The sequence below is a fragment of the Colletotrichum phormii genome (assembly GCF_030913505.1).
Source record: "Colletotrichum phormii strain CBS 102054 chromosome Unknown BDP81scaffold_16, whole genome shotgun sequence".
In the NCBI taxonomy this organism is placed as follows: Eukaryota; Fungi; Ascomycota; class Sordariomycetes; order Glomerellales; family Glomerellaceae; genus Colletotrichum; species Colletotrichum phormii.
This window is the reverse complement of record NW_026851458.1, coordinates 440,851-466,643: the sequence shown is the minus strand read 5'-3', so window position 1 is coordinate 466,643 and position 25,793 is coordinate 440,851. Positions and strand designations below refer to the sequence as shown.

The 25,793-nt window shown below is 54.3% G+C and overlaps 10 protein-coding genes and 1 non-coding gene across 11 annotated transcripts; 5 read left to right on the top strand and 6 right to left on the bottom strand.

Annotated features, from left to right (window-relative positions):
• Window positions 1-544: 544 nt before the first annotated feature.
• BDP81DRAFT_325632 (family 76 glycosyl hydrolase) lies at window positions 545-2,092 on the bottom strand (the record flags this gene model as incomplete). Its single annotated transcript, XM_060584994.1, has 4 exons — window positions 545-1,108; window positions 1,164-1,405; window positions 1,457-1,936; window positions 2,005-2,092. The coding sequence occupies 4 exons, from the start codon at window positions 2,090-2,092 to the stop codon at window positions 545-547; spliced, it is 1,374 nt and encodes a 457-aa protein (XP_060442525.1).
• A 2,926-nt stretch (window positions 2,093-5,018) lies between these two features.
• Window positions 5,019-5,098, top strand: BDP81DRAFT_t243. The gene has a single exon. It is a non-coding gene; the product is annotated as a tRNA-Thr (tRNA).
• Window positions 5,099-5,379: 281 nt separating this feature from the next.
• BDP81DRAFT_63170 (uncharacterized protein) lies at window positions 5,380-6,831 on the bottom strand. Its single transcript, XM_060596082.1, has 4 exons — window positions 6,798-6,831; window positions 6,698-6,743; window positions 5,922-6,629; window positions 5,380-5,858 (listed from the first exon to the last, which is right to left on the bottom strand). The coding sequence occupies exons 3-4, from the start codon at window positions 6,499-6,501 to the stop codon at window positions 5,506-5,508; spliced, it is 933 nt and encodes a 310-aa protein (XP_060442524.1). The 5' UTR covers window positions 6,502-6,629; window positions 6,698-6,743; window positions 6,798-6,831; the 3' UTR covers window positions 5,380-5,505.
• Window positions 6,832-7,181: 350 nt separating this feature from the next.
• Window positions 7,182-7,600, bottom strand: BDP81DRAFT_433361 (uncharacterized protein). The gene has a single exon (XM_060590853.1). It carries the CDS (start codon window positions 7,493-7,495, stop codon window positions 7,289-7,291), a length of 207 nt encoding a protein of 68 aa, XP_060442523.1. The 5' UTR covers window positions 7,496-7,600; the 3' UTR covers window positions 7,182-7,288.
• Window positions 7,601-8,150: 550 nt separating this feature from the next.
• BDP81DRAFT_292953 (major facilitator superfamily domain-containing protein) lies at window positions 8,151-9,698 on the bottom strand (the record flags this gene model as incomplete). The annotated part of the gene is made up of 1 exon (XM_060583080.1): window positions 8,151-9,698. A coding segment is annotated over one exon (1,548 nt), but the record flags the coding sequence as incomplete, so codon positions are not given.
• Window positions 9,699-12,321: 2,623 nt separating this feature from the next.
• On the bottom strand, window positions 12,322-14,172 carry BDP81DRAFT_463042 (major facilitator superfamily transporter; the record flags this gene model as incomplete). Its single annotated transcript, XM_060593967.1, has 5 exons — window positions 12,322-12,900; window positions 12,949-13,540; window positions 13,591-13,876; window positions 13,929-13,954; window positions 14,018-14,172. 5 exons carry the CDS (start codon window positions 14,170-14,172, stop codon window positions 12,322-12,324), a joined length of 1,638 nt encoding a protein of 545 aa, XP_060442521.1.
• Window positions 14,173-17,268: 3,096 nt separating this feature from the next.
• BDP81DRAFT_63045 (C2H2 transcription factor) lies at window positions 17,269-18,715 on the top strand. The gene is made up of 2 exons (XM_060596081.1): window positions 17,269-17,847; window positions 17,913-18,715. The coding sequence occupies exons 1-2, from the start codon at window positions 17,384-17,386 to the stop codon at window positions 18,448-18,450; spliced, it is 1,002 nt and encodes a 333-aa protein (XP_060442520.1). The 5' UTR covers window positions 17,269-17,383; the 3' UTR covers window positions 18,451-18,715.
• A 1,380-nt stretch (window positions 18,716-20,095) lies between these two features.
• BDP81DRAFT_325711 (uncharacterized protein) lies at window positions 20,096-21,883 on the bottom strand (the record flags this gene model as incomplete). The annotated part of the gene is made up of 3 exons (XM_060584999.1): window positions 20,096-21,202; window positions 21,264-21,776; window positions 21,827-21,883. The coding sequence occupies 3 exons, from the start codon at window positions 21,881-21,883 to the stop codon at window positions 20,096-20,098; spliced, it is 1,677 nt and encodes a 558-aa protein (XP_060442519.1).
• Window positions 21,884-22,216: 333 nt separating this feature from the next.
• Window positions 22,217-23,427, top strand: BDP81DRAFT_433350 (uncharacterized protein). Its single transcript, XM_060590852.1, has one exon. The coding sequence runs from the start codon at window positions 22,473-22,475 to the stop codon at window positions 22,953-22,955; it is 483 nt and encodes a 160-aa protein (XP_060442518.1). The 5' UTR covers window positions 22,217-22,472; the 3' UTR covers window positions 22,956-23,427.
• Window positions 23,133-24,150, top strand: BDP81DRAFT_463039 (uncharacterized protein; the record flags this gene model as incomplete). The annotated part of the gene is made up of 3 exons (XM_060593966.1): window positions 23,133-23,337; window positions 23,405-24,008; window positions 24,045-24,150. The coding sequence occupies 3 exons, from the start codon at window positions 23,133-23,135 to the stop codon at window positions 24,148-24,150; spliced, it is 915 nt and encodes a 304-aa protein (XP_060442517.1).
• Window positions 24,151-24,814: 664 nt separating this feature from the next.
• BDP81DRAFT_451865 (uncharacterized protein) lies at window positions 24,815-25,402 on the top strand (the record flags this gene model as incomplete). Its single annotated transcript, XM_060592685.1, has 1 exon — window positions 24,815-25,402. One exon carries the CDS (start codon window positions 24,815-24,817, stop codon window positions 25,400-25,402), a length of 588 nt encoding a protein of 195 aa, XP_060442516.1.
• Window positions 25,403-25,793: the final 391 nt, after the last annotated feature.

The following is a 25,793-nucleotide window of genomic DNA, read 5'->3' as shown; positions in this document are numbered from 1 at the left end:
TAACCGTGTGAAGCAGCACCCAGAGTTTGCGAGTGCAGATGACAGGTCCCGCATCTGAGCCCAGCAAGGGCCTCAACGTCGGATGAGATGGCGTCATGGCGTTGGTGGACTTCTATGCGGTCAGTTTCAGCCTGTGCCCGATATGGCTGGCCTGCTCTGGGCAAGAAGAAATAGGCACTGCGCGCGCGATTTTCCATCATCATCGTTTTGGCAAAGTGTCTATTCCAGGAACCTATGTGTGTCGTAGTATAGCTACATTATAAACTATAGTGACCCCTCACTATCGTGAGCTATCCAGTGCCCATTACTACCGCAGGGGAGTGTGAAGAATGGAACCAAATCCAACAACCGCATTGCCCAATGCTCATTTTGGAGCCAATGTACAATAGTCAACGCCAAGTAAATACAATCCTAGGCCGTCCCTGGCCACGACGCCGGTATATCCCTATTGCGAGCATGACTCGCCAGCAGGACCGTGGTGCTGCTACATGTCAAGAAAATGACGCAGAAAATTCAAGTCGTTATGTTGCGCTCGTCAACCCATTTACGCTCCGAAACTCATCCAGCCAAATGTGCCGGCCGCACATCCTAGAACCAAGAAGGTCAGGATGCCAGCGCCGGCCTTATCTGCCGTTGTGACTGGCGTTTCTTTGCCGAGCAGATTGTCCGAGTGACTGCCGGCGTTGGGGTCTCCCTTAGAGATACCACCAGTGGTGTTTGTTGCTGGTGCCTTGACATTGCCAATGAGCAGAGATGATATGGCGCCGAGCACGTTCATCTGCTGACCAGCTCCCTTGGTGCCGTCGTACACGCCAGAGCTCCATTTGAAGCCGCACGTCCGTTGGTTGTCCTGCCCTGTGCACTGCTTGATGGCCGCATCCGCAGACGTTTTGAGAACCGGGAGAATTTTGTCGGCAGTGTATGGTGCAATCTGTGTTGTGACCGACATCCATCGAGCGACGTAGCCCTTGAAACTCAGCATGTCGGTTGTGCAGGTGTTGTGCTCCTCGCAAGCAATCTCGAATGCAATGTTGTTAGGGAAGAAATTTTTCAAAGTTCCCTCGATAAGGCCATCCAATCGTGTCTTCCACGCCTCGGCGCCGTCCGTCTGGGTACATGTTAATATCAAGCTCATCTAGGTTTACCAAGTAGAAGCCACTTACGTAATTGTACATCATGGCAGCACCAAGGATAAAGACGCCGTTGTTGTATGAGAACTGAGCCTTGTTGATATCGGTACAGTTCTGTTCGACGTGGCCACCATCGTAAATGTTGTAATCGGCATCGATGAAACCGACGGATGTCATCCAGTCCCAAGTCTTCTCGGCCCAGTTGGCGTATGTCTCATTCTTGGTGTACCGGGCCAGTCTGGCACCAATGTTGAAGAAGCAGCCGTTTGCAATACCTATATTCAGTCAGCGCTACGTTCGAAGGCGGGCGTGAGTGTCAGTATTACTGTTCTTGTAGTTGTATCCGTTGTTGGAGAGAGGAATCTGCCAACGGAGACCACCCCCGCAAGTGTTGTCGTGTCTGTCGGGACTGGCCATGGTGTTGAAGACGGCTTGGGCGAGGGCCAACCATTGGGCCTCATCCTCAGGCGGGTTAGGGAAGCCGTCTTCGGCGGCAGTCATGGCAGACATGCCCCAGAATCCTTGATCGTCGTTACCCAGCGATGCGGTGTAGTTAGGAGGCATGTAATCGCGGTCAGGTCCGACCTGGTGCAGCATGGCCTGCATGACAACGTCGTTGTAGGTAGAATCGCCAGTCAAGTGCCAGTAATCGATCATAGTTCCCCACATGGCACCAGCTTCCCACCAGTAGTAATCACCCGCTGGCGGAGGACCAGGCAGGATACCGGGCGTATGGCCAGTCAAGTTGCCATCGTAGAAGCTCATGAGGTCGTAGGCGAGACCTTTTGTGGTGGCTTTGATGTCATCTGGGCACGGCGTTAGTACGACGGTAGACCGAGGCCTGTCGAAGGCTCGAGTTGAGGGATGAATGTACCGTCGGAAGCGATGGAGTATGCGGCGCTGGCGAAACCACTCGAGACGAGGAGCGCTGTCGCAGCGCGGGCGACGGTAGAGAATTTCATGGTGATTATCGTCGAGCGACGTTTGCGTTGATTTGAAGCGAGTGACTGGTTAAGACGGGAGAAAAGTGACGGGAGATTGAGAATGAAAGTCAATTCCCTCAGTGCGGCGCGATCGGACTAGGATCGTGTCATGCGAGTATTTCGAAGTAAGTCGAACGAGAACAATGGGCGAAGAGTCGTGGAAGTACCAGCCGTCGGATATCGCTGCTGGATGTCGTCGGTGTGGGTTTCTGAGAACAGGCAAAACTAGGGTTGGAGGAGAAAGGAAAGGAGATGAACAGGGACGTTGAGGGAGAGGGAAGACGAGGAGGGAGGGCCGGGAAAGAAGGAGTGACAGCGAAGGGGTGTGGTGTGGTGTACACTACCACCTAAGGTAAGGTGAGTGACTAGGTACTAAAAGTCAGGTAGCTGGGACGCCGGGCGGGTGCAAGTGCGAGAAATGGAAAGAGGATGCCGGGATGGTGGCTGTACCGGGGACATGGAGGACGGGCAGTTATGTAGTATGTGATGGTGGGCAAGGGTCGCGTCAAGTTACGGTACATTTACATTATTCTACATGCCTGGGGAGTTAGTAGGAAGGAGAAAGCGGCATCGTAAGGTAGGGCAGCGGGAATAAATCGGCAGCGCCAACTCAGGTTCTCGCTGTCGCAGGAATGCGGATTGGAAAACAATGACCAACGCCTTTCCTCGTCCACCGATCGTCGAGCGTTGGCTGGTGGCTGCGCCGGCAATGTGACGTCTATGAAGTGTTGTATGCTCGTACGGATATTCGTCCGGATACTCGTGTGCCAATGCATCCGACAGCGATACCATAGGATTCGTAGCCTCAGTTCCTGTGCTTCCGCGACGGCTTTTCGTGCAGTGCCCAGGCGCGCCAAGTCGCCAGCGTGGAAAACAAGCAAATTCCAAAGTTTCTCAGCGTCTTGTCCCGTGGTCTTGGCGATCCAGGGACAGGGCCCGAATGCCAAGAGACTGGGGGCATCCGTATGGTAGAGCACTTACGGCGCAACGCTGCCGCACTGCGTCAAGGCCTAATCCAATCTGTCTTGGCCGCGTAGTGTGTTCATCGTTCATGGTGATTACTCCCTGTGTAAGTCAGTGGGTATTGTTGAGGCATTATGGCACATTTTGGACAGGAGTTCTCCGTATCTACTCTTTTTTGGCTCTTCCTCGTATCCATACGATGCTTGACAAGTACCGGTACTTCCAGCAAAATGGACGGCGTTGTGAGAGGGAGCAGTGGCGCGCCGCCAACTTCCCTCCATGGCAGGACAACAAGCCCAAGGGGGAAAACCCCTGATTCGAGGTCACGAGTATAGTCACATGATTTGTCTTTCAACCAATTGATGTAACAGTTGAAGGGTGGAGTACGCGGCCTTCCCTGTTTGGCCCCCCTTTTCCTGAATGATGAATTGCGGGCCTCGCCTGGTCCTGAGGAGGTCATAGGCGGGTGGAAATAGAGTGCCTTTTTTGAGTTGCTGCGGTCTCCGTCATTGCCGTCCAGTCCCATCCATGGTCCAGACAAACTGTGCTACCTACTTTTATTCAATTCTCCCCAGGCTCTCACACACTGCAGCGCTTACAACAGAACGGCGTCGCCCCTCGAGTTCCCATCTCCCAATTAACGAATGGTCACAACCAATCCTTCTCGGGAACACAAAACGACCACAAACACATCCATCCCTCCAGCCGCCAAGGCATTCAATCCAAAGAACAAGCTTTTCGTCACCCAGATCGTTTTCTCCTCGGGTCCTTGGCTCTGCTAGCTCCCTTGCTGCCCAGCACCGCCCCCCCCTCGTGTCGCCCATGTCCAAATGGCAAATGGCCGCCCTCCCGCGATCTACGCGCCTGGGCATTCCCTTGGCAAGAGATTGCAGAACACGGCGCTGGGGCCATCCAATGTGCCCTTCAGGCCCCTTCCTCCTAGCTGTTCGGGGCCTCTTGACCAATGTTCAAGGGAAAAGTTTGCTCGTTGCAACTTGACGACTCGTGCTTCGGTCCATGCACACTTCTAGAATGCTCAAATTCCATCTGAGATGTGTTTCCCTTGCTGCCCTGCATGCTGCGAACCTCGGACGGCGGCAAGCACAGAGGGGAACGAAGCCGTCATCTGCGCGCACCGACAGCGTGGCTCTGCTGACGCTAAACATGCGATGCTTTTGCAGGCGAAAAGGGGCTGGCTGGCTGGCTACCTCCCCCTGGCTGACTGACCTCACCTCATCAAGCTGATCGTCTTCAGCAATGGCTTGTGCCTTTGATACCTGGTCTTAACAAAATGACAATCAGCATGGAACATCTCTTTGCCAAGCCGAACCGGCTTCGACGAACGCCCAGTAGGGCTGAACCAGTCTACCTATCCCAATCAACTCGAGATCTCCCAGTCGCCAAGACTGAGCTACTATGCGCCCTCCCGCTGCTCAAAAAGTCTTGGAGTCTTGGACGTCCTGTCACCTGTGGCATTCCACTGAGGAAGAGCCCGACACGGGCCTCTTGTGACAACGTCAAATCTTCGATTTGGGTCAACCGAAATCGACTCTGCACCGCCCCTCCGCACTCCACTACGAATCGGCAGCACTCTTCCGTCCCCAGAGACCCTTTGTGAAAGCTCCCCGCGGAGACAATAACTGGAACGAGAGAGGACTTTGGGACCCATTCCCTGTGAATGTAACTCTGTGACGAACCTGTTATCCAGAGGGCAACCCACCTTGCCATATTCTGGCTTCGAGGTGTGGTTGGGATAATTTGCATTCACATCTGCGATTTCGACTGCATCAAGGCTCTCGGCCCCAAGACTTGGGAAAGAAAACAGTCAACGAGCCTGGACAGCCCATTATTGACAAGCGGGAAGCACAAGCTCTGGGGCTTGGGTGTGGGCCTGCACGCTCTATGGTGCGCTATTTTCTAGGCAGTTTTCAACCAATAACAAGCCTTGTTGGCTAAGTGGTATAGCGTCTCACTAGTACTAGTGGCATGAGAAGATCGGCGGTTCGATTCCGCCACGAGGCATTCCTTTTGGACGGACTTTGGACGCAGCCCCGTCCGTCTTTTTTGCGTCTTCGAAAAACGGCGTATGTGATTTATAGGTCTGTATTTATTTCACGATACATACATACACGTTTCTATTTACATTCTGAAGCTTTCGCGGGAGTAACAACTCTCTAGCACTTCATGTAGAGTGGACTTTGATGTTGCGTAGAGGGGAGGAGGGTTGCGTACCAGATACCTAGAGACCTATGCGTCGCACTGAACGAAACTCAAAGCAATGTGCTATCAACGACACCTACCTCACTCGCCCCGGAACAACTCGCGCACAAAAAGAACGCCATAAGTATTACTGTACACCACTGCTTGAGACGACTCCTGCTCAAAGTCCCTGCGTGGCTGCCCTCGAATCCCCTCGAACATGATCACCCTTAAGTCGTCATCCCCTCGTTCTCCTTCCCCTCCTCCTCGCCTCCAATCTTCGTCTTGATCATCTCATACAAGATATCCGTCCTCATCGTATACTTCGTCCCCTTAACAACATCATCACCAGAGTGATAGAGCCGGCTGTGCTGAAAGATGAGCACCCGGCCCGCCTTGGGATCAACATCAACCTTCCTCTTCTCATCCCCCGACAGAAACGACGTCGCGCCACCAACCAAATCAGCACCGCTATCCTTGCCCGCCTCAGCAACAGAGCCATTGAGGTAAAGATGGACGGTATAATGCGTCCGGAACACAGTTCCATCCTCGGCTTCTTCCCCATAAGGCCCGTCGCAATGCGCTACATCATCAAAGTCAGCAAACGCGATACTATGCCAAAGCAGGGGAGGGGACGATAACTCACGTCTAAAAAACTGCCCCTTTTGATACTTCAAAAACCTCATCCGCTTATTAAACCTCTTAAACACCCACCTCGTCTCAAACCCCCTCTCCGGCCTCCTCACCCCTTCCATCCCAGCCAGCTGCGCCTCCAGCCCCGGCGCAAGCCTACACCGACCCCACAACCGATCAACAACCTCCTGCTGGTCCCAGATAATCCGGTCGCTATTCCGGTACTCGGGCTCCAAAATCTCCCACCCGGGGCCCATATTCACCATGGCCGGCCGCCACGGCTCGTCCTTGTCCGGGTCCGGGCCGCGGTCTGTGGCGGAGGCCTCGGCCATGCGGAGGAGTTGGGCGCATTCGGCGGGGGTGAGGACGTTGTCTAGGATGACGGCGTAGAGGGGCCCGTTTTCGGGGAGGGCGGTTTTGGACCAGTCTAGTTTTTGGAGGGTTACGGCGGGTGCGGAAGGCGGGAGGGGACAGGAGAGGAAGTCGGAGGGGATGGGGACTTGGTTGGAGGTGTAGGATGTTTGCTGGGGTTTGGGGGCGCGTTTGGGGGGTTTGGGCTTGAGGGCCGCGGGGATGAGGTCTGAGATGGGCATTGTGTGGGATTTCTTTTCTTGATAGGGGGAACTTGGTTTCCTTGCTAGTACTCCTTTGAGCTGGTTCTGGAAAGTTTGGTTGTGGTGGTTGATGTTGGTGGGTATTGATGCGTGGTTGCTGTTGTGATCTGCTGTCAAGGTATCAGCGCTGTTTGATGTCAATGGTTGCTTGATGTGTGTGGGTTCGGCCAACTACTTGAAGCATAAGAAGCAAAAGAAGACACAGGCTCCACCTCCTTTCTCTAGAAGACACTTCAGCAGGTATTTACAAAAGAACAGAAATGTGACTGCCTAACAAAACAGCGTCAAGGCGCAAGCTTGGCTTCGCCTCGTAAGTTGGCGAGTCGACGGGACTAACAATGGGGCGGTGTATGGATTGGCCTCAGGTGAATAGACTTGAGGTGTGTAGTAAGCACTTGTCCCCGTCAAACTAAAACACACCAGGCTGCTTTGATTCGGGAAATGCAGTGTTAGAAAAACGTGTCTTCCAATCCTCAACTTGGTCTCAGAAAAATGGCTTGACGTCTGCCTTGTAGACTCATGAATTGAGACGAAGACTACTGAAGCGTGGATGCCTGCGACGGATGTAAGTGCCTAGTGCGGGGTCTATCTCACGGAGCTGATTGGTTCTGTGCCGATTAACCTGATCGACTTTTGTCCCCTTCAGGTTTTCAAGGGTCTTGAAAAGACCCCAAAGTCACACTCTGCAATCTTGCTCGTGGAAACCTATATATTGCATCTTTTTTAACGAGGTGATCTTCTCTTTACCTTGAATGGGCAGGAAAGTCTATTGACGGGCTGAGCTGGCATCTGGGCGGGACTGCTTCGGACGCCTACGGGCATGGACTTGGCTGTGCTGTGGTGGCGAGGTGCCTAATCTTGTCGGGGGAAAAGGCTTCTTCCATTTGGGCATCGTCTGTCGAGCACGAGCGATCATCGTTAACGTATTCGTGAACGAATCGTTTGAACGGGACAAGTAGCTATGAACAACCATGAGTATTCATTATTGACGTATTCGTGAACAAATCGCATAAATTGGACGAGTAGCTATAAACGACAAAAGGCATAGCTGTGCAAACAAAAGTAGCCGAGTTCTTGTGTGAACTTATGGTAAACTTGAGGTATCTTAACCTAAGGTACTTTAGGTGTGTCAAAATGTCCGCTTCTCATCCCGTTTCAACGACCTTTACTTAGCTCAAGACTGATCGTGTCATTTCGCAGTGGAGTGAGAACGCACCTCATCTTATAGTGTTCATCAGCTCTTAGGTCGATAAGATGCTACCAACGTTGAAAAGGAGACTTCGGTGGTGCCATGAAGAAGGCGTTCTCTAGCGTTTTAAGAATACACCTCGTTCAAGATTGTTTGTCCTCTCTGAGGTCGATAACCTCTCGAAGAGCATTGCTTGGAAACTTCCATGGTGTAATGTACGCCGAGACAACGTGACGTGAAATGATCATGGGAACTGCTTGGGAAATAATCTTCCCCCTACGTTCTATATGTAAACCTGGCATTTGTGAAGCGTACTTTTACAATGCTCTCGCATCATGGTATCAACAATCTCTCCTTTCCAAGCCCAATACCATCAAACCTGCTCATCCCGTTCCCTCGTCCTCCCTCCACCCTTGTCCCCTCCAACCACACCTCCCTCCTCCAACCCAGTCCTCGTCTCAGTATGCATCTCACTCAACTCAACCTGCCTTATAAAAAACGTAGCAACAAACCCAACACCAGACATGACACAAAAGAAGATCCAAATCTTGCTCAACCCATCCGTCACCGCAAGCCTCACAACCCCCCTCTGCCCCTCACTCAACCCCTCCATAACCCCATGCGCCGCCGCCGCAATCGTCCCTCCCCTCCCAAACTTGGCAGCAACCTCAGCCGGCACCCCCGCCGCCAACAACCGGCCCTCATGCCGTCCAACAACACTCTGGAATATGACCTGCCCGACAACAACACCAATACCCAACGCAATGTGCCTCACAAACGCAAACGTCGCCGTCCCCGTCGCCACATCCGCTTGCCTCACCAGCGCCTGCAACGCAATCAGCAACGCCTGCAGATTAGGCGAGATCCCCAGCGCCGCAAGCACCTGGAAGAGAATCAACCGCGGCCAGTCCCGTCCAGCAGGCAACGTCACAAACAACCCAAACGCAATCGCCGTAAGAGCCATCGACACCCGTACAATTTCAACATATCGCCCCGTCTTCTTGATCGTCACCCCGACGCCAATAGTGCAGACCGCCAGCGGCAGCGCCGTTGCGAGAAGCCATATGCCGGACTCGATCGGGCTCGCACCGAGTACCGCCTGGAAGTAGAGCGGTAAGAAGAATGCAATCGCCGCGAAGCCCAGCCCGTGGCAGAAGTTGGCCACGTAGCAGAAGACGACCGACGCATCGCGGAACAGCGAGGCTGGCATGAGCGGGTACTTTGCGAAGCGCTCCACGAAGGTGAAGACAGCGTAGGCCGCGCAGCCGAAGACGATGAGGCAGATGACGGTGGGTGAGTCCCAGGGATCGCGAAGCCCGCCAAATTGCAGCCCGAGGAGGAGCATCAACGTCGCGCCGGTGAATGTGAGCGTGCCGAGCCAGTCAATGGCCGCCAACCCCCTAAGAAGCGGCGTCTTGGGCGTATGTATACGCAAAAAGAAGACGAGTATGAGCAGCGACGCGCCCGATATGGGCAAGTTAACCCAAAAGCACCACCGCCACGACACGTTCTCCGTCAGCCCGCCGCCGATGAGCGGTCCGATCCCGCTGGCGAGGCCCCATACGGCACCGACGGCGCCGAAATACGCGCCCCTCTCCCGCGGGCTGAAGAGGTCGCCGACGGTGATGTTGACCAGCGCCATGAGCCCGCCGCCCCCGAGCCCTTGGACCGCTCTCCCGGCGACTAGCATCGTCAGCGTCCCTGCGAGTGCTGAGACGAGGCTGCCGACCATGAAGACGACGTTGGCGATGACGAGGATCGGTTTGCGTCCGAAGATGTCGCTGACTTTGCCCCAGAAGGGGACTGAGGCGGCGTTGGCGAGGAGGTAGCTCGCGCCGATCCAGGCGAAACCCGAATCAGAGGACCCAATCTCCCGGGCAATCGTTGGTAGGGCGGTCGTGATGATGACGGCGTCGAGGGCCGCGAGGAAGACGGCCATACAGAGCGCGAGCATCAGAATGACGGTCTGGGCCCTGGTGCGGTCCGGTGCTGTCTTGGTGTCTGCCGTCGTGATGCTCCCTTCCACTTGGTCGTCATCGGCGCTCCTTCGTTTCTCCCGCACTCCTCCTCCTGGTTCACCATCTTGGTCGTCATCGTGTGGACTCCTGTCGTGAGAAGATGTTTCTACTTCACCCGCCATCGTGAACAGCGAGATACCTTGTTTCGTCGGGTACACGACATGCTGCCCTCAGCGAGCACCACTTCCACCGCCCACAACGCGGGACGGGCCTTAATATACATACTTGGATTCCTCAGAACGAAAGACTCGGGCAACACCCACAGGCGCCTTGCGTGTTGTTGATTTGCCCAAAATGTCCCAGTGGCTCTGCGGCACAGCCTTATGGCCCGCGCCGCCGCCGCCATTCACGAGAGCACATGTTCCTCAACATGAATAGGAACCATGGCTTCCCGGCGCGCCGGACTGTTGGCTGCTTCGGTACGACCTACATTGCGCAATGCGAGGGCATCGACGCAAGGGTGGCAGAGTATGAGAGACCGTTGGAGCAGATGTGGCTGCACCGCGCATGCGCGGGAGCCGCACTTCTCATCCCTTGCCTATCCTCATCTTTGCAATTAGAAAAAAAAGTTCCGGATCTTTGGTCCTGGTTGGTGGCTTTACGAGAGCTACCGTGGGGGCCGTTTCCCTCGTGCCTCTTATTCGCCCGAACATCGCCAAGGCCTTCACTTTCCCATAAGAACCACCCCCAAGAATGACGTGCAGCGAACACCAAGACAGTCGGCGCAAGTTAAAGAGGAAAGAGAGCAGAGGGTATCAGGCATGAGATTAGCAGAACCAACAGTCGTATGGCAAAACTGCCCATCCCATGGGTTGGATCTGCAGGGAAAAGAGAGGGAGAGACACCAAAACCCCTGCCGCGTCGGGCCGGGCTTACGCCTCTTCGTTTTCGTGGGCTGAAGCCGAGCGAATGAGAAAATTCCATCGTCAGCTTCGCATCAGCTTCCAATGCTACTTTGGGTGCTCAGAGGATGAGAGTGTGGGTTCCAAATCAAAGGAGAACAATTCTCGCCCGCCCAGCCCATTCACTCACAGTTTTTCCAGCGCAACGTTGAACGAGGCAGGGGAAAGCGCCCAATCCGATCGCGTAACCAGACACGGCGTGAGCACTATATAGGCAAAATGCCAAGAACGGCGCGAAGCGCGAAGCGGGAATAAGAAGGGGAGCCCGAAGGCCAAGAGGCTTGCTAGATAGAGATAGAGCACCTTTCCCCGGCTCTCCATACGTATAGGCTGACAACTGCGTTTCTGATAGGCACGATTATGCGGATTGCCGACTTCAAAAGTTCAGACCGACGAGAAGTGACGAGTGCGAGTGTCTTTCGAACCTTCGTTGCAGGCGACGAACTTCGCCTTGCGTAACGATCATTGCAGGATGCAGATGCAGTTCGTCGCCATCATCGTTCGGGAAACCTGTGATCCGGGGAGCGTATGGCATGCGGTCAAGGCTGTGGCGGGCGGAAAACTCGTCTATTTTGTCTCCTTCGAGTGTGCCTCCCTGAGAGCTGTTCCTCTGTTGAGCGTCCACGGTTCAATCTACGTGAATCTCGTATTCATGTCCCATCCTCGCCTGTTGCGACATCCTAAACGTTGACACGCGCCATGCGGTGACTCGTAATGTTCGGTCGTGTGGGTTACACACGTTGTCAACCCGCGTGCGAGCCTCGTGGGACTCCCTGTCCTACCCGTGCCTACCCGTATGAGAATTTGACGGAACGAGCCGTGAGTGGTTACTTGCATCGACGGCCTCGGGGACCGGGTGAGAGGGAAATGAGACTCAATTCTGTACTATGAACGAAAGGCCAGACATCAACATTCCCTCCATCCTGCAACATCGGAGCCCGAAAGCTCGAATCTGAGGGAAAGCAAGCACTATATATCGTAAATCAAATTCGAATTCGCAAGCGCGCCCACAAGGTAGGACTGGCGATAGCGCAGAAGCATTGTCGTCGTCGCTACCTCGGTTCAACACGCAGTCCCGGCGATGGCGTAGCAGCACTTTCGCGGTCGAGTGGCGAATATCTCGAACGACGACGTATCTAAACACGTATGGGGTATCATCAAAATGCAAAAAAACGTAAACGGAAAAAACTCCCTCCACCACAAAATTGTTGCGTTTGTTTCCAAACCCTCAAACTTCCTCTTCCTCCTCCTTTTTTTTTTTTTTTTTTTTTTTTTTTGGTGTCCCATGAGACGGACCATATCGCGATAGCGCAGTAGCATTGTCGCCAGTCGTCGTCTCTAGTCCCGTACGCCATTTCCCAGCGATGGCGTAAAAGCACTGTCGCCGTCGAGGAATCCAGCCTCATTTTCCGCCGCTCTTCGCCTGTAGCGCGGTGAACCAAGACCTTCCCCCGGATGAAAAGCATATGTAAACTTCGTATGGGCGTTGTATCGTAAATGGTCGAGTGTGAAAGATGTATTAAAACGAAATGCGTGCAATTAGCACAAGAAGATAACAGCAGGTTGAGCTGCCTCGCAGACGGGGCGTTGTGTAAGTTGTCGGATGGGAGCCACAGGCGGTTGTTGAAGCTTCCGGAGCAGAGTATGTTCCGGGTGGTTGTCGGCTCAACGCCCCAAGATGGAGACCCATTCAGGCCTCCTGGTTTTGGTTGGAACGGGGAAACAACTTTCCAAAGCCTCGCTGCCGGGCCTCGCGTCTTGCAGCGCCGTCCTCAATCTCACTAGACGAGTCGAGGTTCGAAATCTTGTTCACCGGCTTGTTGCCGAAGACCTTGAGCAGGAAGAACATGGCGAAGCTGCTAACGATGCTCACGCAAAGGATGCCGATCATTGCGTAGTTACTGCGACGGTACTGATACCGACCCTTGGCGGCATCCTCTGGCCATCCAGTGTACAGAGCGTAGGTCGTGACAATGCTTCCAAGGTTGCCAAGGCCGGACACCAGGGCAGTCGCAGCTGCAACACCGACCTCGCCGTGGCGGCGCTGGAAGATCTCGTTCGTCCATGTCATGCAGTTGGGGACGGTGGGGCCGAGGCCAAAGCCGACCATCAGAAGACCGCCGTACCGAGCCCATCCGTTGTCGAGGGCAAAGGTTACGACGAGCAGACCGGCGATCTGAAGACAGACCGCAGCTGAGAAGATGAATGGTCGGTAGCTGTGGAATCGGTCTGAAATTGGCATCATGATAAGGATCGCAATCAAGTCCATCTGCACCTTGTCAATTACCGTCCATACAAGGAAATTCAAGGTACTTACGATCCAGATTGGAGCAAAGAGCAAGCTGACTTGGATGCTCGTTGCCGTAGGCACAATGGAGCGGATGATGACAGATCCATAAAGTTGAGTACCGATTCCAACACCAACGACGCCAAAGTACATGAATGTCAAAGGCCATAGGCGCCAATCGATCAGCACCTGTAGCAGATCCCTCATAGTCCAGGGCCTAGGGTGGTAGACCCGTCGGAGGTCATTGTAGTGAACAACAGCGTCCTGGCCGGAAAGCGCTTCTGGGGTTGCCGGGAGCCATTTCAACCAGCTTGAGCGCTGGCGCTTCTGTCCCGGAGGAAGAGGGCGATCGGGAAGCCACCAAAGGAGGCAAAAGCCAAGAACTACAGCTACCAGACCGTAGATGAGGAACATCCAGCGGAAACCAACGAGGCCTCCCAAACCATCCATGAGTTGGAAGCCAGCAGACACAAGGCCAACCACAGCAGCAGAGAGCTGGGCAGCAGTGAAGTACATGCCGATTCGCTTACCCGTTCGAGAAGGCGGGTAGAACAAGGTGAGGTAGTACGACATTCCAGGCCACATGCCTGCAATCACAACACCGAGCAAGAAACGCAGAAGCCTGATAGGAAGGTTAGCCTTGACAAGGACTGCGATTTGTCTTCAACATACTTGACACTCCAGGCGCTCTGCACGGCGGCGAAGCAGGTTCCAATGATACCGGTGGCAATGACAATGCGAGCCATCCAGATGCGAGGGCTCAGCTTGGCCATCACCAGGTTGGAGGGGCAGTCGAAGATGACATAGGCCACGTAGAAAAGAGCCAGAGCGGTCGAGGTGTCTTTGGCTGACAAACCAAGGACGGACATCAAGTCATGGCCCTGGGCGGCATTCATAGTCTGCGCGATACCAATGTTGGACCTGATGGCCGAGCAGAGAAAGTAGAGCGTCCAGAATGCTATCAACTGTTAGTTTCATGGTCTCAATGGTGAGCAAGATGGGATGGTTACCTGGAATGATTCGAAGGTCGAGTTTCCTAGATGGTCGTCAGCTTCATCGTCGGACGCAACTGACAGCGGTTGAAGGTTTGCATGCGTACCTGTAGACCCTCTCGACCGTTTCGATATCGTATTCTTCCTGCTCCTGATGAGATGGCCCGCCCCTTGGCTCCATCGTCGACGATCCAGCTGGCGTGCTGTATTCGTTGGGTTGTTTGTCATCGGCGCCATGCGCCCCCTCGTGTATGTGAGCCATACTTGACTACGAAGCAATGGGAGTGCCTGCTACGAGTCTTTTTTCTGGCCACTCTCACGGACAGATATTGAAAAGACAATTGGCAGTCTCGGCGCTTGGAGTCTGGTTTGAGTCTTTTAAACAGCAAACGTCGCACAAACGAGCAGGGTAGCTTCGCGATGGTGATCAGGGTTGGTGAAGTTTTTGTTGTTCAGGGTGAGCGGACATCACAGGTATTTTTAAGGCGTCACTTGCCGACGGGCTGGGAACTTGGAGGGGCACGTCGGAGCTGATAGTGGATACCTCCGAGGAAGCAGCTAGAGCCGTCTTCTTCAGGTGGTTCTGGCCTAGCTGCACTAGCAGATCTGGGCAGCCAGTTTCCCAATGGACCCAAGGGAGGAATCTGCTCTCAGAGACTCAGAGACCACCTCCTTCTCACTCTCTCATGGGCCGTTCTCGCCCAACAGAAATGGCGCTCCACTCCGGGTGGCAGGATCAGTGTGCAATTTGCGGTTCGATTGTGGGTGGCCCGCAGCGAAGCCCACATTGCCGAGCCTCAGCGACTCCGGACTCGGTCACTAAACTGAGTCCAATCGTAGCGCCGTGACACGGTGACACCGGCTCCCAGTCGGGTCACGGTGACATGAATCGATGGGAACGGTGACATGAATCGATGGGAACGGTTCAGACCAAGATTGGTAAAGTCGTAGATGACTACTAGTCATCTACGATAGAGGATGGCGGGAAGAGAGCGACTTAGATGAAGTCAAAGCGTCGGGTTTACTGTCATAGTCTCGGGTGTTCTGAGATTAAGAAGAGAAGAACACACCGCATTTCATGTCTGTCAAGCCATCCGTAGAGACTAGACATAAGTCTGAGAAAGGGTACTTGGAGATGAAGTAGCTATTGCAACGATTAGTGGCTGAAGATGCGAGTAAGGTAACCAGATGGTGGTGGTGGTGGTGGTGGTGGTGGCCGCACGCACAGAAATGGATGGTGGGGTAAATTCAAGTGGTCGAGCGTCGCTTCAACCTCACAACTCCAGGTTCACCTTTGACGTACAGAAGCACTGGATTATCGCAAGCTTCGTCGTCACTTAGCGGTCTATGTTGAAATTATCTTAGAATTTTATCATCTATAGATACGTCCATCAGCATCGGATGCTTGGCGGACAATGCCATGGGCCGTCACGGCCTTAAGGCATCAATCAAAAAGGTTTTGGCCTTAGCCATTAGGAGTTGAGGGCAGATGCTCATCTCCTTCCCCCTTCTCCTCATCACAACCCCACTTCCTTCAGTCTCATGTCAATAACCACGTCAACTGCTCTCCTTTTCATGCGCGATGCTGAATTTATCGTAGCCCTCAAGTCGTTAAAACCACACGTATATACATGGTCACTGACCTGTCTGCGAACTTCTGGTTGTTATCTGCACGCTTCTCTTCGCGATATCACTGCCTGACTGGGTGCCTGTCTACACCCCCCTCGACCTGCCTGATCGCCTGTTCGCCAACAACGTTGTCATCCCTCACAACTGCCTCAAGTCAGCTTCCTTAGCTCGCAAACTCAATTCTTTGGCTGCTTGCTTCACCGAAATGGCTATAGATCCACCGCGAAGGAGTCCAGATCTATCTGCGAGCGGGGTAGCTTCCATCCTCCTCACTGGTGGCCGTCGTTTCATCACACCTGCCAACCGTGAAACGAGTCATCGGTGAACGTGACGAATAGGCTTCCAGACGAATAGGCACTCGCTTGTTGGCCAGGAGCTAGCATGAACAGAAGCTCTCGACGACCTCGACGTGTGGTACGCGGACTATTCGAGCACCAGCGTGCGCGATGCTATAGGATGACGACTGTACTCCCAAAAAGGGAGGTGGTGTGGCCGATGACAACGATTCACGCGTTCGCGCCAGGTCCAGACGCGCGAGTGCGAAGAAGGGCCTTATGCACGCAGCGTCTACCAATAGGTAGGCTTACGATATGGCCCAATGATCAAGTGGACACGGTCTTGTTGTGTACTCTTTCACACTGACGTCTTTCATGCGGATATCTCGCCCACTGGCATGATGCCTAACTACGAAGACCAACAGTCGCCTACTCACGCTAAGCATCTTTCTAGAGATGATGTACGATGGAGGTTGATGGCATCAATGAGTCTGCTCACAATATCCTCTGATTACACAGTCATCTATCATCATAGCCAACGAGTGTTGGAACTTTGCCGCTGGCCTGCTGAACGGCCTCATTGAGGCTGTGTGAATATCTACTTCTATCTCTGTACCAAACCTCACTCTAGTGCGGCTCAGCTGCTAAGAACTAACAATCGTCTTCGAGGGAATCGTGGGTTCTGGGCCGTAGGATCTTCTGTAGAAGGCTTCCGTAAGCAATAGGTAAGTCCTTGATCCCAATTTCAGCTATACACTTCCAAGATATTACCTGAAAGGGCTGACCAGAGAATCCTGAGTTTTAGGAGATGATAATGGGACAGCTGAATTACCAAGACGATCAGACCCCTGCGCTGGCAGCCTTGGGAAGCCAACCCAATGCGTTTCCGTGTGACTCACGGACAGGCGTGACAGGCACCTCAACCACAGTTTGACACCATCACCAATGATTCGGAGTCTCGAGGCTTGCCGCCTAGACCGACCTGGCAAGCATATAATGTTCCAGATGTCTCTCGAGGTATGATTCTACAGAACCCCTTCTCAGCTGAAGTATATCGAACATTGGATTAAAGAAGCTAAAGACATCTCCTCAAAAGTTGGTGGGTTCCCTCACATGCTATCCGCATAGGCATTGAGCTTCTGCCTTCAGCGCCACGTCAAACAAGGAAAAGTGGATACCATATCGTGGCTGGTGGCGAACAAGAATCATCACGTGGATCCAAGCTGAATAATCCAAGTCCATGCCCATGTGGCTGACGCAGCTTGCTACCAGCTTCCACGTCTTCAGCCAGATTTTTCAGGCAAACTGACTTTTCTGCCTTCGCAGCATCGGAGCTCATCACCTGCAAGCTTGACGAAGCGACGCGTTATCAAGTAACCGCAGTCGCAACATCCCTCACTGCGGCGATTCTTTCATTTCTTTCCTGTCGACTCGTTATCTGTCGTTTTTAGTGCGGTTTCCCGCAAACGACCCGGAAGTCGCGACTTCTTTCTCGATCACGACATCCTCCGATCATCCTTCCTCCCCCAGAGCAAGCTTCATTCAGTAACCACCAGATTCCCATTCAAGATGAGCGTCGTCTACGAACCTCGGAATTTCATGCATGATGGCTCGTACCCTCCCATCGGCGACCACGATCACGACCATGTTCTCGATCAGACTGGGCAGTACCAGGCGTCCGACGTCCCGGATCTCGCCTCCTACAATCCGACGTCCTCGATGCTCGGCGACGACCGGTCTCTGATGCCGGACGGTCTTGACGATACCTCCGTCGGCGTCCCAGATGCGACGCGACTCGATCTTTCCGCACCTCCCACTCTTGCGTCCCTTCCTTCGAGTCTTCCTCCGGCGCTTCCCGAGCCCTTGCCATCGAACAACAAGGACGAAGGCGAGACCTCGACTCCTACATCGAGGGTCAAGTGCATACCAAAGCCCGAACGCGAGGTGACGAAACAGCCCGATGGAAAGTTCTACTGCACTTTCCCGGGATGCACGGAGGAGACGCAAATCTTCACTCGGAAATGCGAATGGAGGTAAGTAATGCAAACTCCGAAGCTCTTGCCACTTTGTAATGATGCTGACCAATTCTTTTTCGCAGCAAACACATGGACAAACACGAGCGACCCTACCGATGCGCAGCCGAGGGTTGCGAAAAGCTTCCCGGATTCACCTACTCCGGCGGTCTTCTCCGCCACGAGCGAGAAGTTCACGGCAAGCACGGCGGTCCAAAGAACACTGTCAACTGTCCCCATCCGAATTGCAAGCGCCATACCGGCAAGGGCTTTTCGCGACAAGAAAACCTGAATGAGCATCTCCGACGAGTACACACGAGCGACGGCTCCAGCACGGTCCAAGAAGACATCCAAACCGGTAGTGACGGTGATAGTGACAAGGCCATTGGATTCGGCGCGGGAAACAAGCGAAAGCGCTCCCGAAAGGGCTCTGACGCGGGACTCGACGAGCTGCGCGAGGAGATCAAGCGCGTACGCATGGAGAATGAAGAGCTGCGCCAGCAACTCGACAGACAGGGCCAGCACAGCTTCGCCATGATGTCGCAAATTGCGGAGCTCCAGGATGCGCTGCGGACGAACCTCGATCCGTCCGGGCTCGGCGCTCCCACCGCCACGATGTTGTGACAATCAGAATCAACGCCTGCGCCCCTTCCCGAAAGCGACAGCTTCCTCCCGAACTTCCCGTTACGGCGTTACGACCACACCACCACACCTTGACTCAACACCCAGCGGCCACGACTCACACTCCAGGCTGCCACATTAAACCCCCGCGTCCTCAAATCGACTCGACACCTCACCGCATACACCATCACACCACGTACACACTATTACGACACACGCATCGACGAGGCGTTCTAGGGCAGAAAACTGCTTTTTCATGATCCATACAATTCCGTTTTGTCTCTTTTGGCCATGGTCACACGACGCCGTGTATAGTTTTATCGGCATGGGTAATTCGACAGAAAGGGGAAACCAGGCGTTTTACGGGATAATCAACACTCGACTTTTTTCTTTTCCACGGCTTTCTACGGTGGCGAAGAAAGCCCAAGGACGATGACGACTACTTTTTGATATCCCCCCCTCCCCTTCACTACGCAGAGCGTTGTGCAGAGGGACACAGAAAGAAGGAACAAAAAAAGAAGAGAAATACCACATGTTTTTCCGGAGTTTGCTTTCCACCACTTTTCTTTTCCTCTTGATGGCAAATGGTAGATTGTACATTTCCCCTCTCCTCAACTCACGCCTCCTCCCTTCGCTTCTCAGGTTCTTCTCAGCACCAAACACAAATTTTGTAATTCTACTATCTTGTATTGCGAACGAATAGTCACTTTTTTAAAAGTGTATAGCACCATAGACGGGACGGATGACCTTTGATGATAGCATGGTATCCCCCAACCCCCATAAACTAAGATGAAACTTCTCTTCTCACCCTCCAAGACGATTTGAATTACTTCTTCATTCCGAAATGTGAACTTTTGCTACTGGGTAACTACTATCTGGCAACCTTCAAGGCATAATCTTTGCTGTGTGGTGGACGGGATGACGTAAGTCGATTTGATTTGGGTGCTTTACGCGTGAGGCCAAAAATAAAATTAGGAAGCTGTACACGTTTACCGTGTGAGAAAAGTTGACTAGGGACGCGTTGTCACATGTGGCTTTTGCCTCAGGCAAATCACTGAGGTAGGCATGGCAGGCAGGGGCGTGGTTGCAGAATGCACGAGTGACGATCATCGCCAGCTCAAGTAATAACATCCTTGACTCGCTCGCCCTACCTATTCACAATGCGAAGTGTGCTCTACGAGTATAGCCAAAATGGCAGAATCGGGTGCCAGGCTTGGGTGATCATCACCCAACGTTACGCATCTCTTGATGCAGAATTGAAATTAAGGCAGGAGGGGGAGGGAATGGGGACGGGGATGACTTTTAGAACTCTTATCAAGACGCACGAAAGACTAGGAAGGGCAGAATACGCTTTGTTTGGATATCAATTCAGGTCTACCTGTACTCTTACAAAAAAAAACCCGGGCTCAAGTGGTCGAATCTAGGAAAAGAAAAAGAGTCGTCAAATTCTACACTTGAGACTTGAACCTCTTCTGACGCTTATTTTATGTAGTGGACTTCCTCCCAAGCGTATAAAGCCGGAGGAAAAAAACCACCACATAGAATAAGCGCCAGAAGATATTCAAGGTCTACAAAGTCTAGAATTTTCGACCTCTCAAGCAAAACCTAGTAGTAGACTCTCGCCCAGACGTATGGACACACGAGGAATCTAGGCCTCAAACACATCACCAACGCCCTCGGAGCCGCCCCGCCGGTTCTCGACGAGGTCCAGCCTCCACCCCTCCCAGTTCTTGAGCGTGCGCTTAATCTCCTTGATGCGCTCGAGACGCTTCTTGGCGTCCTCTTCCTGCGCGCGGCGGAACGCGTCCTCGTCAAAGTCCATGTCATCATCGTCGAGGAGCAATTCGTCGTCTCCAGTGCCGGTGAGGGCGTTGATTCCGCTCTGGAAGAAGTCTCCGATGCCACCGCCGGCCCCGGCCTGCTTCCTCTGTGCTGACGGCGACGTGCCCCGGCTCCCGCCGAGGTCCACATTCTCGAAGCTGGGGCTATTGAGCTCGCGGCGCTTCTCCTGCCAATGCCCGTGGCGGAGCTCGTAGACCTCGGCTTCCAGGTCGCGCACCTTCTTCTCGAGGCGCAAGCGCTCCTCGTTCTCGAGCTCGTCGACGCCGTCGTCATCCAGACCACCACCGCCCTCGGTGGATTTACGGCTCCGCAGCCTCGTGTTCTCGCTTTCGAGGCTCTCGACCCGCGCCTTGAGTTCACTGACCTCCTTCTCGGCGCGCTCCTTTTCCTTCCGCAACGTTTGAGTCCGTGAGTCCTGCTCCTTGTGCAGTGTGGTAAGCGTCGTAACCTTCTTCTCCAGACCGTCCGCCTTCTTCTCGGCCTCCAGCCTGGCATCGATCGAGTCAGCGAGATCGTGTTCCAAACTGCGGAGCTTCGTCTCTGCGCTCGTGCGCTCGCTACCCTCACGGACAGCCTTCTCCGCCGTACGGTCAAGGTTCTTCCGCAAGTCGGTGAGTTCTTGCTGTGCCTTGGTGGCGGCCTTTTCAGACCGCGCGAGCTTCTCTTCCAAAGCCGCAATCTGTTCCCTTTCGGAAGACGTGCCGCTGGTCTGGCGATCAACTTGTGCGCGTAGCTTTGATATTTCAATCTCCATCGACTCGATCGTGGCGATCTTGGATGCAAGCTGAGCCTCGAGCTCGGCAGGGGGAGAAGACATCGATACCGAAGGCGATGATCCGTGGCGGCCACCTGCGCGAGAGGCTTGTTGCTGGAGCTGAGAGTTCTGGCGCTGAAGGGCCTCGATTTCGGACTTCTATTTAGCAGCTTTTTAGCAGTCTTTTCAGTAAGGCATGATCTTAAGTTGTAATGCTTACTAGGTTTTCGACTTGGCTGTTTGATCCGCCCTTGCTCTCGCCCTCGGTCTCACGCAGATCAGCCAGCTCCTCCTCGGCCTTCTTCCACCTCCTTTCCGCATCGGTGGAGTCCTTGGCTAGACGCTTGTTCTCCTTCTCGAGCTCCTCTATGCGAGCATGCTGCTTACGGTAGATATCGGTGGCAGTCTCGCCTTCAGGACCCTCCGCGCTGGGCGATAGAGGGCCGTTGCTGGCGGAGACGGACCCTTGTCGGAAGGACGCAGAGCGGAGCTTCGACTGTTGAGCTAGTGAAGGCTGAGATGCGGTAGGTGATCCTGGCTGCTCCGCGACAGCTTGCGCAGCTTCCTTCTCCTTTTCTTTTGTGTCTTCGGTGGCAGGGTCGGCGGGTGTCGTGGGTTCGGCTTCGGCGTCCTTTTCTTTGGAGGCGCTGGGTTCTGCCGCTGTTGACTCGGCCTTTTCCTTCTTCGATGAGCCGGCAGCCTTCTTTGTCTTCTTCTTCTTCAACTCTTCCACCTAGCAAGCTGTGAGTAATAGACCAGTGGTCGCGCCCTGAGTAAACCTACCCTCTTTCTGGCGGCGGCCAGCTTTTCGGCCTTGGCCTTCTCCTCAGCGTCGGCCATGATGGAGGGGACCGGATTCGATTGTGTCGTGAAGAGAAATGGAGCGAATCGTGGAAGTCGTTGCAAAGGCTAGGGCGAAGACGTAGATGTCGTGGGAAGATTGAGTGCGGAATGTAAGGTTGGATTTTGGGTGTGAATTGAATGCTTCAGCCTCGAGCCCAGGAGCTTAGCTGTCCACTCGTGTCAGGAACAAGCCACATTCCACCTGTACTCATCCGTAGTGTTTGTGGTTGACAGGGGGCCACCCCCCTCCAATGACGAAGCCACGCGCAACTGCTGAGCGTGGAGTGTGCTAAACATACAGGGGCCACCCCCTCCTGTTCTGATGAACTCCCTTCTTGCCGTTTGGACGACGTCGAATATTGCTTCAACTTCCAACACCTTATTTCCACCGTGATGAGTTTTGAATTCTCCTAGAAGCCGTCTTCCTCGTTCAATACAGATGCCTTGGCTGCAATATTGGCCCATCTAGATTTTGGAGCCACCACAGATGACCTACCTTTACAGCAGCACCTAGGCATCGACCAGACTAACACCGTCTCGCCACTGGTGATTAGCAGGATGCAATCATTGCTCCAAGTCAAACAACATGTCGTTCATGTCACTCTTATGGATTTTATCGAATGAAAAGACGAATACATCGAAACAATTAATAGCAAAAAGTCAATATATCCCCAAGCGGGCCTGCTGCCGTCTGACCGACGCGACGAACACCCTCCATCCCCCCTGCACATCCTTTGGTCCACCCGTCCGTCGTCTTTCAATGCGTTGGCGCCTTACATCGCCCTCTCAGTGTCCCAATCGCTCAAACCTTTGCTCTCGGGCACCACCTGATTGGCAATTTCTCCCTCGTTTCAACTGCGCCGATGTCCAGTTGGCACCGGCCCAGCGTCCGAAATGGATGCAAGTTGCATCTCGACCCCCAGTGACAGGACCCTGTCGTGCCTGTCTACCTGCCAGCGCGGGAACGCATCGAGCCAGGGGGCAAGGGGGGTTAGAGGGGGTTGAGCGTCTCGTTCGCTCGTTCGTTCCTATGAAGGACGTCCGCCCTGCTCTACAAGGAACGACTTAGCTTATTCAAGATGATTGGAGGTGCCGCGGCAACAAACGACCCAAACACAATTATGCAGCTCAAACATTAAAGCATGTTGAGAGCTGACATGTTCTCCAGAACATGTCCTCCTCAACTCCCGTCCACCCTCTCAGCTTGTGCTGGAGGAAGGGAACAGAGAAACGACGGCAAGGTGCCATGGGGCAGTGTGTATCCAGCAGCAATGCCGGCGCTGGCAGCAGCGATGCCGAGAGGCCTGACGCTCGCTGTCAAACTCCCGGCTGCCAGAGAGTCTGCGATCCAGGGTCCAGATCACGATACTGCGCTCAGCATGCCGTCTGTAGACGGCAGGGATGCGCAAGGCCTCGATACCGCAAGGGCCCATATTGTCAGGAACACCTGTGTAAGTGTTCCACCAGGCTGCTTCGGCCCCTCGACAACGTACGAGTTCTCTCTGACTTCAAGACCAGATACGTGTCGAGTCTCCAGGTGTCCCAATAGCCAAGTCAGACTTCACGATGCGCGATTCACCAACCATTTATGCTGGGACCACCAACCCACCGAAGTGCAGGATGCGTACCTGCTCGGATACATGTTTGGCGGGGAAGATGCCCACGCGGCAAACGCGAACGAGCCTCAGCTACAACAGCAACAACGCAGCAGGCGCAGGCGTTCTCGCCAGAAGCCAAAGTCCACTTCGGCCGGAACGCAACCTACAATTGTAGCCGAACCTCGAGAGCAGGCGTCCGAAGATCCCGCGTCAAGCTCAGATGACGACGATGTTGTGGCCACAGCTCATCAGCTCTCCACAATAGGGGAGGAACCGGAAAGAGAGGACGTCGTGCGCTCAACACGGAAACCTCGACAGGAGAACCCAGAAACAGCGCCGGGAACACCAACCGCTCGTCGCAGCCAGAAGACGGTTCACTTCGCGGACCCTCCCCCTCGAGCCTTCGCCACCGAGAACCCCTCCATCGAGACGGCGGCGGCAGAAGCCTGGGTAGCCGAGCCCCTTTCCTCGTCTACGGCAGCCCGCCTCCGAACCTCCCATCACCGGCGAAGCCTAGACGGACGGTCCGGAAATCGGTCATCGCCAAAGACATCTGGCAGTCTCGCCGCCCCGGCTGCAAGTAACCGCGAGAGGCGTCACAGCACCGGCAGTGCCCCAAAGTCAGCCGACGTCAAGCGGGCAACGAGAACAAGGGCCAGCCGCTGAATCCTGTCCCTTGGGGACGGACAGGACGGAGGCACAGAGGGCCCCTTGCAAATGCTGCACGAACCAAGCTTCGACATTGCGTCACAGCAAAGTCCCATGACACATTGCTCCCACCATATATCCCCTCGTTTCTTTATCGTCCATGGTCATACGAGCCCGCTTTCCTATCACATTTCTTCAGAAATGGCCCCGGTAATCTCTTGGGTGGGGGTCCCATCTGAATGCAGACGCGCAAAGATAGGTAATGGTGCTAAAGATACAGCGTAATTATCTCTCAACGGGCGGTAGAAGAGTTCCACCTCTGAGCGTCGGGCACGGCATTTGGCGGGGTAATGGCGGGGTATGGGCGCGAACAGGGTGCCCAGGTGCTGCAAACTACCTCACGCCGAACCACTGGACCACCACTACCGCCGCAAGCCCACAAGCCCGCCTAGGTACTAACCAAAGCCTCGCCGTCTCTCTTCCTTCCCGTCCCTCCTTCCTTACCTTACTTGCTGATCTTCTACCCAATTCTGTCGCAACTCTCTACTTTATTCAATTCCCTCTCTCGGCATAAGATCGTCTCAGTCTCAAATTTCCAGGTCAGCAACAAGATTCCATCCCCGACCGGCGCAACACATACGCCCGCCCGCCCGCCCGACAGAGCACCAAGCTATCGCCAACAATGGCCTCCCTCCCCTCACAACACCCGTCGCTGGCCCTCCACCTAACAGACCGCGCCCTCAACCCGATCCTGACCTCGGCGCACTCCCAATCCCAACTCGAGGCACTCACCTCCCTGACGACGACCTCTCTGATCGCCCACGCCGCCGCAAACCGCTTCTCCCTCGGCCCCGCACAGCGCATCATCGTCGAGCACGGCCCGGGCAGCCCCGTCGTCCTAGCCTCCTTCCTCAACGGCGCCGATGCCCTACCGAACTCGGGCGGAGAGAGATCCGTCCCTTCAGCGTCAGCCGCGGCCAACAAGTCCTCGTCAAGACCCGTATCTTCTGGCGTTGCCGGCGCGGCCCCGATAGCAGAGTCATCTTCAGCAGCGGGGGCGTCGGCGAGAGCGGTACCCGAGACGGGCAAGCTGGGCGAAGAGCCAGAAAACGCGGCGCCGATGCTGGTCGGCATGGTGGTCGCGGCGACTGGCGAGGAAGCCATGGAGGCGCGCCGCGCCGCGGGTAGACTCGAGAGGGTGGGCAGAGAGTTCCAACGAGAATGGGCGGCCGAAGAAGGGACGGGCGACGCAGACGGCCTTGGTCGTTGAGATACCCCTGCATACATGACGAAGGAGTTTCGCAGTTGAAATTGACTGGCGAACATAAGGGAAATGGTCAGATCGTAACAAAAATGGGCAACAGTGTCCTTGGTGGAAGGTCAATGATGTCCAGAAGGAGGCGTCATCGTGGCCTGGGAAGTCGAGCCGGGGCAGGGCATTTGGTCCTTTCATGAGGGTTACGAGCAACGAGATCATGGTCACATGGAGGACTCGGTATGGAAACCAAATCAGGCTACGGTATGGGGTGGTTAGGCGTACAGGAAAGCGCGAGTTCGCGTTAATCATAATCTTTGGATTTTTGACGGTCTCTCTATATACCGAGTTCATTTTCCCCGTTAAACGTCCGTCATTGCGTTAAAAAATAAATAAGAACAATCGC

Excerpts from the sequence above, each read along its gene's own strand:
- BDP81DRAFT_63170 (XM_060596082.1), bottom strand. The coding sequence starts at position 6,501 with ATGCCCATCTCAGACCTCATCCCCGCGGCCCTCAAGCCCAAACCCCCC. Across the intron at positions 5,859-5,921 it reads AAAGGGGCAGTTTTTTAGAC|CGCATTGCGACGGGCCTTAT; the intron begins GTGAGTTATCGT and ends TTGATGATGTAG.
- BDP81DRAFT_433350 (XM_060590852.1), top strand. The coding sequence starts at position 22,473 with ATGTCGTTCATGTCACTCTTATGGATTTTATCGAATGAAAAGACGAAT.
- BDP81DRAFT_433361 (XM_060590853.1), bottom strand. The coding sequence starts at position 7,495 with ATGGTTGTTCATAGCTACTTGTCCCGTTCAAACGATTCGTTCACGAAT.
- BDP81DRAFT_63045 (XM_060596081.1), top strand. The coding sequence starts at position 17,384 with ATGAGCGTCGTCTACGAACCTCGGAATTTCATGCATGATGGCTCGTAC. Across the intron at positions 17,848-17,912 it reads ACTCGGAAATGCGAATGGAG|CAAACACATGGACAAACACG; the intron begins GTAAGTAATGCA and ends TCTTTTTCGCAG.